The sequence below is a fragment of the Arvicola amphibius genome, chromosome 8, assembly GCF_903992535.2.
Source record: "Arvicola amphibius chromosome 8, mArvAmp1.2, whole genome shotgun sequence".
Taxonomy (NCBI): Eukaryota; Metazoa; Chordata; class Mammalia; order Rodentia; family Cricetidae; genus Arvicola; species Arvicola amphibius.
In genome coordinates this window covers 66,509,289-66,518,270 of record NC_052054.1, presented here as the reverse complement: position 1 = coordinate 66,518,270, position 8,982 = coordinate 66,509,289, and the positions used below count along the sequence as shown (strand labels likewise).

At 47.7% G+C, this 8,982-nt stretch overlaps 1 protein-coding gene across 1 annotated transcript; it reads left to right on the top strand.

Moving 5' to 3' along the window:
* The first annotated feature begins 561 nt into the window (after positions 1-561).
* Tmem150b (transmembrane protein 150B) lies at positions 562-8,901 on the top strand. Its single transcript, XM_038340381.1, has 6 exons — positions 562-1,008; positions 1,236-1,295; positions 1,385-1,452; positions 1,758-1,885; positions 4,937-5,120; positions 8,662-8,901. The coding sequence occupies exons 1-6, from the start codon at positions 941-943 to the stop codon at positions 8,868-8,870; spliced, it is 717 nt and encodes a 238-aa protein (XP_038196309.1). The 5' UTR covers positions 562-940; the 3' UTR covers positions 8,871-8,901.
* Positions 8,902-8,982: the final 81 nt, after the last annotated feature.

Genomic DNA, 8,982 nt, shown 5'->3' with positions numbered 1-8,982 from the left:
GGCAGGGACTTCAGAGAGAGCTCTCATCACCACTATCCCCTTTCCCATCCACACTCTGCCTGTTTTGGGGAACTCTGTTCAAATAGAAAAAGAAAGGGTAAGGGGAGGACATGGGATGGGGTCATCAGGATGTCACATCAAGCAACCCAAACAAACCTACAGCACCCAGGAAGCAGAAACCCAGAACCAACCACTGGCCTGATGGTGCAGGACTGTACCTCCAGCTGCAGGGACAGAAGATCACAAATTCAAGTCAGCCTGGGCGATAGCAGAATCCAGAACTAAGAAACCTGGATTGGCAGGTAGGTAAAGGTGGCTGGACTCCAGAAGAAACACATATACATGCATCTCAGCAGGCTGTGTCTAGTTTGTGGGGAGAATAAAGTGCTGGAGAATTTGGACGTTGAACCCACAAAGCTGTAGGAAGGAAGTTAGGGGCTCCCTGAAGCTAGGGTGACGCTTTTGCGCATCTGAGACAGGAAGTGGTGGTTTGGGTGTCCTACAGAAAGTGACTGATTAGACCCAAGGCCCCAATATCTCATATACACTCAGCCTGGACTTTGCCTCTGTGGGAATGTGGAGGCTTGCCTTCCCCGGCCACACCTCGAATCAAAGCCCGTCTTTCTTGATACTGGCACCCAGATCTAAACGTATCAAGAAAGTTAAGAGAACTTGAGGGAACTTGAAGAAGTGAGGGCTCTAGAGGAACCCAGAAGACTCCTGAGGTGGAGGTGAAGGAGGTGAAGAACCAAAAGGAAGACAAACATCAGTTGATTAGGCGTGAGAAAGATAGGAAAAGTACCCTGAGCAAAGGCTGGCCTGTCTCAACCAGTCTTCCAGTGAATGTGGCCATAAAAGCGGTTTCTTCAATTCCGTACACCTGAGGGCTGCTTCCTGACCTGGGAGACCTAGCTTCTCCACTTTTACTACAGAGTCCAGCATGTGGAGCTACCTGTTCTTGCTACCAATCCTCCTAGCTCTATGGGCTATCGCTGGCATCTGGATTGTGTGAGTAGCAGAGGCAGGACTAAAGGATGCTTGGGGTCTGAGGGAGAAGGGCTGGGGTCTGGATTCTTGGGTCTGAGGGAGGATACCTGGGTGTTGGAGGGCTGCTTGTGACAGAAGATGAGGGGTAGAAATTTATTAACACAGTGAAGTGTTTTGTTTGGCCAACAGAAGGGAAAGCTATCCATGAGCCCCTTACTGACTTCCTGTATCCCTTCCATTTATCTCAGTTTTGCAATTGCCGTGGGTAACAGATCTGTGGATCTCCAGAAAGGCTTCCCCTTTATCAGGTTTTTGTGGCTGAGGGGGTTGGTGGGGGAGGAAAACGGAGGGCCTTACTTCAGAGGCGCCAAAAGATGACCATGTTAATCTTCTGCAGTAACTGTGGGTCTTATGCTCCTCAGAGCTGCATTTTCAGCCAAGTACTCAATACAGGAGCTGCCCTAGGTAAGTTCTTTCCTCTTACTACTGGCCCAGAGCTACCCGAAGGGTCCCTAGCTCCTCCTTCCCCAGATCGGGACAATTGGCCCCTCTTCCCAAGAGAACACATCCTAGCCCTCCTCCCTCAGAGTCCAAGGTTCAAACCCCAGCCCTCTTCCCTCAGACCCCAAAGCCCTGTACCTCCAATACCTCCAAATATCCTCTTCCCTTATCCTACTCCTATCTCCGAACCCAGCGTCTTCCTGTTCCAAGTCGTCCCCTTCATCTGGGAACCCTGTAGTGAGTCTAACTCTCGCTCATGGCTTTCTTAGCTATTTGGATCTGCATTGTGCGCTATCATCAACTCCGGGACTGGGGCGTAAAAACATGGCAAAACCAGTTGATTCTGTGGTCGGGACTTCTCTGTGCCCTGGGAACCTCCATAGTAGGCAATTTCCAGGTGAGATGAGCAATTTCCAGGTGAGACAACCTGGGAGGTGGGGTGATCAGCCTCCGGAAACCGGACTACAATTCCCTATGTTTCCCGCGGCTTTTGGCCGCTCTTTCTGTAGACTTGACTCGCAAGGCTTTCTGGGACTTGTAGTTCTCATTAGTCTTGGACCATGCTGGCGCTTAGAGGGCTTTGTGCTAGGTTGTGTACACAGAACCGTGTGAAACCCTCCTCGGAGTTGGGAGTATTTTATTGCCGTCACCAGTCTCCGTTTCATTTAATCATGAAATTACTGCAATCGGTACAAAGGTTGAGGCCTCTCACTGTAAAGAATCCCCACCGAATTCTATGCAGTCCCCTCGACCGAACCCTAAAGAGCAAGCTGTTTGTCTGTGGGTGGTCAGAAATGAGCAGAGACTCATGGACTCTAGTCCCGGCATTCGTGAAGCTCTATAGATAATTGTAGAATGAATGACTGGGCAAAGGATAGGAAAAATCTCACTGGTTTATTTTGTTAATGATTTAGCCTCCTGCTGAAAGCTAGTGAAGTGCTGGGTGGGAGAGACCATAGGGCGCTCAGACTGCCTCCACTGTCATTTGCCTAACAGTTTATTTGCATGCTCATTTACTCCTGGGTTCCTCAACCTACTACTACTATGTTATTGTTATTATATTCCTTCCTTTATTTTTGCTGGGCAGTGGTGGCACACACCTTTAATCCCAGCACTCCAGAGACAGAGGCAGGCTGATCTCTGAGTTCTTGAGGAAAATCTGATCTACAGACTTCCAGGACAGCCAGGGCTGTCAGAGAAACCCTATTTTGAAAACCAACCAACCAACCAACCAACCAACCAAAAACTCCTCTCCTCACCCGCTTTTTCTTTTCTTTTCTTTTTTTTTTTTTAAAACCCCTGAGGCTCTCAAGTAGCCCAGGCCTGTTTGGAACTCAGTTATGTATTGGAGAATGGCTTTGAATTCTTCCAGATCCTCCTGCCTCCATCTCCTGAGTTCTGGGAGCCCCACTCCTGTTTTCTGGGGCCCTGGAAACCAAACCCCAGCTCTCTATGGACTGGACTGCCTTCTTAGTTCCTGTTGCATTTTATTTCCTTTCTAAGGACTTTCCTAGGCCTTTCTCCAGTTTTCTCCTCCCTCCATGACTTATTATTTGAGACAAGGTGATTCTCTGTGTTGACCTTGAATTTACATTCCTCTTATCTCAGCATCCAGAGTGCTAGGATTGTAGGGCAGTGCTACTACCCTGATCTTTCAGGACTTTTTTGTTTGGCTTTTTGGAACACGGTCTGTTTGTAGCTCTGATAGACCTGGAACTTACTACGTAGCCCCAAGACTGGATCCAGCTTCAGCTAAGATTACATGTGTAATCTGGCCTTACTAAAAAATATTTATGTACATTTTTAACACGTTTTTGTAAGTAACAAACCATTATCATATCAGAGAAATTTTTACCTGTCAAGTATCAACATCTGGGAGTTGTTGAGCTGGTTCAGCATGGGAAGGTGCCTGTCACCAAACCCGATAAGCTGAGTTTGATCCCCAGGACTCACTTAATAAGAGAGACCTAACCCTTGTACCTTGTTCTCTGACCTCCACACGTACTCCATGGTGTGACACCCCCTTCTTCCCACAAAATAAGTGCATTTTTTGTTTGTTTTTTTTGAGACACGATTTCTCTGTGTAGCCCTGGCTGTCCTGGAACTCACTATGTAGACCAGGCTAGCCTTGAACCCAGAGATCCACTTGCCTTTGCCTCCAATAATTTTTTTAACCTAAATTTTGCTGGGCGTGGTATGAATCCATTAACCTCGCACCAGGGAGGTGGAGGAAGAAGGGCCAGGAATTCAAGGTCAATCACAAATTCTAGGACAACCTGGGCTCTGTGAGACCCTGTCTTTAGGGCTGGGGCTATATAGCTCAGTAGTAGGGTGATTGCCTTGATGCATAAAGTCTTAGGTTCAATCCAGAAGTTGGGGTGAGAAGGCAGAAAGAACCTGTCTCAAAAAACCTAAAGCTAGTAAAAATATTTCCCCTTAGGGTGTGTTTCCCTTTCCACACTTTGAGAATGCCAAGATTTTTTCCTACTCCTGTTTCCTGAACCTCTACTTTGTGGGACGCACTTTTGTGGTAGTGAACTTTGAGGACCTAGCAGTGAATTTAAATTTAAATGGCTCAGCGATTAAGAACACTTGTTGCAGCTGGGCAGTGGCGCACATCATTAATCCTAGCACTCTGGAGGCAGAGGCAGGTGGATCAAGCGAGTTCCAGGACAGGTTCCATAGCTACAGAGAAACTATCTCGAAAAAAAAAAAAACCAAAACAAAAAACAAAACAAAACAAAAAAACCCCACCAAACCAACCAACCAACCAACCAATGAACCAACCAACCAAAAAAACCACTTGTTGCTCTCCTGGAAAACCCAAGCACTCCTAATCACTTGTAATTCCAGCTTCAGTGGATCTGGCACCCTCCTTTGACCTGCATGCACATACATACAAATAAAAGCTGATACACACTTTGTGGAGCTGACAAAGGCCAATGTACCTAGCCTGACAGTTGCTGATATGATGGCAGGTTCTATTTGTGTGTGTGTGTGTGTGTGTGTGTGTGTGTGCGCGCGCGCGCGCACACACACAGGGGTGGGAGGAAGGGCGAGTGAGGTGAGGTGAAGGTGGGAGTTGATGGTGGTGGAGGTACTTGCACGCCTCACCATGTGAGTAGAGGTCAGAGGACATTATGTTTTTTCCTTTTTGGTTTTTCAGGACAGGGTTTCTCTGTATAACAGTCCTGGCTGTCCTGGAACTTGCTGTGTAGACCAGGCTAGCCTCAAACTCACAGAGATCCACCTGCCAGAGGACATCTTTTAGGAGGTATTTCTTTTCTTCCTCTGTAGGTCCCTGAAAGCATTTACCAGCTGAGCCATCTCACCAGTCCTGGGCTTTGGGTTTCCAATTACATCTGTTGGACTAGTTCAAAGTCTCTACTTTCTATCATTTAACTCCCCCCACCATAATTTTATTTTCAATTCTCCTCCCATCCCCCAGGAGAAGAACCAGAAGCCCACACACCTGGTAGGAGCTTTTCTGGCCTTCATCCTGGGCAACCTGTACTTCTGGCTACAGTTCTTTCTGTCCTGGTGGACGAAGGGCCTGCCCCAACCTGGGCCCCGCTGGATTAGGCTTCTCCGCCTGAGTTTCTGCAGCCTCTCCACCATCCTCATCATGGCCAGTATCCTTCCCAGGGCATTGAACTGGGCAAAAGTGCCTTTTCTTCGGGGCTGGCCCTTTCACCCTTTGCTGTGTGCCATAGTAGGTATCCCTTAGTGTCCATTCAGGATCACAGCTCCGCAGTGGAAAGTAGAAACCAGGCGTGGTGACACAAGCCTGCTTTAATACTTGAGGGAAGATTAGGAGTTCAAGGCAAGCCTGGGCTACGTGGAGGATTTTGTCTAAAAACACAAAACAAGTGTTGTAGATTGCATTGACTTTGAGGGCAGATGGGTTGCTCAGGGACCTCAGTTTCTCCGAGTATTATGTAGAGGAACTTCTACCGGTTTCTCACATCCCCAAAGTACCTCCGTTTCTACTCTTATCAAATGCAGGTGGTTGAAGCTGAGGCAAAAGGATTACCGTGAGCATGAAGCTAGCTTGGGTTCCTTAGTGAGACCTGTCCTAAAGACAATGCAGGTAGCTAACAAGCGGATCTCAGTGTCGTGAGGCAGATACACTCCATCGTGAAGCGACTGGCAAACAGGAATGAGAAGATTCTGTTAATAATTGGCTGCCAGGGACCCCAGCCAGGCATGTCAGGCATCTTTCTGGGTGCCGAAGAGCCACAGCAGGGCCAGGCTGGGGAAGTCTCTTGGCTGGAATTAGTGACAGGTTGCAGATGACTTGTGCTGCTCCACAAGACCACCTGCTCAACCGTCTTCTCCCAACTTGAGGGTTCACGTAAGTGACCTGGGATGGTCTCAGTGGGAAGGAGTATTTGCCCCTTCATAACTAGAAATGCTACTAACTAGAGCCAGCCAGCTGTGTGTGTGTGTGTGTGTGTGTGTGTGTGTGTGTGTGTGAGAGAGAGAGAGAGAGAGAGAGAGAGAGAGAGAGAGAGAGAGAGAGAGAGAGAGAGAGCTGGGTGAGGGAGGGAGGGAGAGGAAGACAGACATGGAGGAGGGAATGTCAATCTAGCCAATCTAGCAATGTAGTCCAGGGCGGCCTCAAACTGGCTCTGTGATCAAAGATGACCTTGAACATTTGATTGTGCTGCCCCTAATTTCTGAGTGCTGGGATTCTAGGTGTGGGGGATCACACCTATTCTTTTCTGGTTCAGAGGACTGAATTCAAGGTTTTTCATAAGCTAGGCCAACACTCTACTAATTGAGCTATATTCTTTAGCCCCACCTCACCCTTTTAAAACACTGGTTCATTTAGTGTGCGCCTATGAACGTACAGGTGGGGTGCTGGAGTGGCACAGCACTTACGTGGACATCAGAGTTGGTTCTGTCTGCCATCTGATTCCTGAAGACTGAATCAAGGTTATATATAGGCTTGGAGGCAAGCCACCTTGCCTGTCTCAGCTCTTGGCTTTTCTCTCTCTCTTTCAGATTTATTTATTTATTTATTTTTTAAAGCAGAAACGCTATTTATTTATTATGTATACAATATTCTTTATTTATTATGTATACAATATTCTTTCTACGTGTATGCCTGCAGGCCAGAAGAGGGCACCAGATCTCATTACAGATGGTTGTGAGCCACCATGTGGTTGCTGGGAATTGAACTCAGGACCTTTGGAAGAGCAGGCAATGCTCTTAACCACTGAGCCATCTCTCCAGCCCCAGATTTATTTATTTTTATTTTATGTGCATGCATGTCTGTGTGAGGATGCCCTGGAATTGGAGTTATAGACAGTTGTGAGCTGCCATGTGATTGTTGTGAATTGAACCAGGACCCTCCAGAAGAGCAGCCAGAGAGCTTAACTGCTGGGCCATCTCTCCAGCCCTGGAAACTGCCACTTTGAAGTCCATGAATGAAGGCAGACTGGGTGCATAATTGTAATGCTAGCACCAGGAATGCTGAGGCAGGAGGATCATGAATTCTGTGTCAGGGAGACCATCTTAAGAAGCTAAAGCTCAGCTGTAGAGAGCTTGCCTAGCAGAAGCAATATCTAGTCTCCTTCCAAAACACTGTATTTTGCAAGTAAGTTTTGGAGGGTTTTTAGAGAATAATTTACAGACGAGAAAAATACATCAAAAAGCATGTATAGAGCTGGAGATATGGCTCAGAGGTTAAGAGCATTGGTTGGTCTTCCAGAGGTCCTGAATTCAACTCCTAGAAACCACATGGTGACTCACAGCCATCTGTAATGAAATCTGGTGCCCTCTTCTGGCCTGCAGGAATACATGTAGGCAGAACACTGAATACATAAAGCAAGCACAGAAGGCTTAGCAGGTAAATGTACTTGTCTCCAAGCTAAAGATCTGGGTTAGATCCCTAGGACCTTCATGGTGGAAGGAGAATATGGATCCCACCAGGTTGTCCTCCGATCTCCACACAGTGCTCATGCACAAGGGCATTAATGAAAAGATGTTTATGCTGATAGAAGATGATAAGAGAGGGAAGGGAAGGGACAGGTGTCATGAGAGGTTCCAGAAAGCAACTGTCTCTTCGGGGCTGACCCTGGAAGGTAAGTAAGCTGATAAAAGAAGTTTTTGTTTTTTCCTTTCTTTTTTTTCTTCTTCATTCCTTCCTTCTTCCTTCCCTTCCTTCTTTTCTTCCTTTTTAGATAGGGTCTCACTATGTAACCCTGCCTGGTCTGGAACTCACTATGTAGACCAGGCTGGCCTCAGATTCACAGAGACAAGAGATCCACCTATATCTGCATGAGGCACCACCACCAGCAAAACCTAAAGTTTTACGGAGTTGAATGAAACGAGTTAAAGCAGTGTGTGTGTGTGTGTATGTGTTTGTGTGTTTGTGTATGGGGGTGGGGGTGGTGGCAGGTGGAGCAGGGCAGGTGACTTGCTGGTCTAGGGATTGGAAATTCTTCAATCCCTTAAAGAGGAACAGGTTTGGGGCAAGGAGAATCAGTTCTGTTAAGCAGTTAATGTGGAGGAGGCTGGGATTACACAATAAGGGAGGAACGTATAAATAGCCTGAGACTAGTGGGGACCAGGGATATGTTTAAGAAATTACTTACCTGGGACTGGTAATGTAGCTCAGTCAGTAGAATCCTTGCCTAGCATGCAGGAGGTTCTAGGTTTATCCCCCAGTACCAGATAACTAGGTTGTGGTGGCACATGCCTAGAACCCCGACGTTTGGGAAGTGGAGACAGGACTAGAATTTCAAGGTCATCTTTAGCTAGGTCATCTAAGTTCAAGGCCAGCCTGGGCTACCTGACAGCCTGTATCAAAAAAAGCCCAAACAAAGTGGGGAAACCCAAGCAGCAATCCAGCTGGAGGTAGCAGAAATGGTTGGGAAAACAACAGGCGAGTTGTTCTGGGATCAGGAAGGACTCACAGAATGGAAAGTGAGTTTGGAGCATTGGTACTCCATTCCTCATCAAAGTCATGTGGGAGGGCAAACCCAGGAGCAGACGGAGAAGGGCGGGGTTTGGAGAGCACTGAGGACCACAGCTAGAGTCCCTTTGAAGGGATAGGGCTAAGGCCAGTGACCAGGATGGATTTCCTGGCCTGAAGTGCCAAAGCATCTGAGGGGGGGCGGTCAGGGCTTTAGTGTGTAGCATGTGACCCTTGACACTGGTGTGAAGTGATCATCCTGTACTCCCAAAGGATGCGTTCTGCCTCTGCTGCCTGTGAGTGGGCGGTGGCCATGCTGCTCTTCGTGCTATTTGGATTCTTTGCCGTGGACTTTTCCAGCTTGCGGGGCTGCACCCTGCACTTAGAGCCCCAACTGGACTGCAGCCTCCCACAGACTCCCACTGAGTCTCCAAATACACAGATGTCCCAGATGCTCTGACAAGGCCCAACACTATTGGCAGAGGAAGAAAGATGAGGCCAATCCAGGTTCACCCAACGATGAGCTGGAGGCTGATGTGGACAGTCTGCCTGATGGACGCACGCAGAGCTGA

Bases quoted from the DNA above. Each gene is read 5' to 3' on its own strand.
- Tmem150b (XM_038340381.1), top strand. From the start codon at position 941: ATGTGGAGCTACCTGTTCTTGCTACCAATCCTCCTAGCTCTATGGGCT. The intron at 1,296-1,384 runs GTTTTTGTGGCT...AATCTTCTGCAG, and splicing joins AAAGGCTTCCCCTTTATCAG to TAACTGTGGGTCTTATGCTC. The intron at 1,453-1,757 runs GTAAGTTCTTTC...TGGCTTTCTTAG, and splicing joins CAATACAGGAGCTGCCCTAG to CTATTTGGATCTGCATTGTG.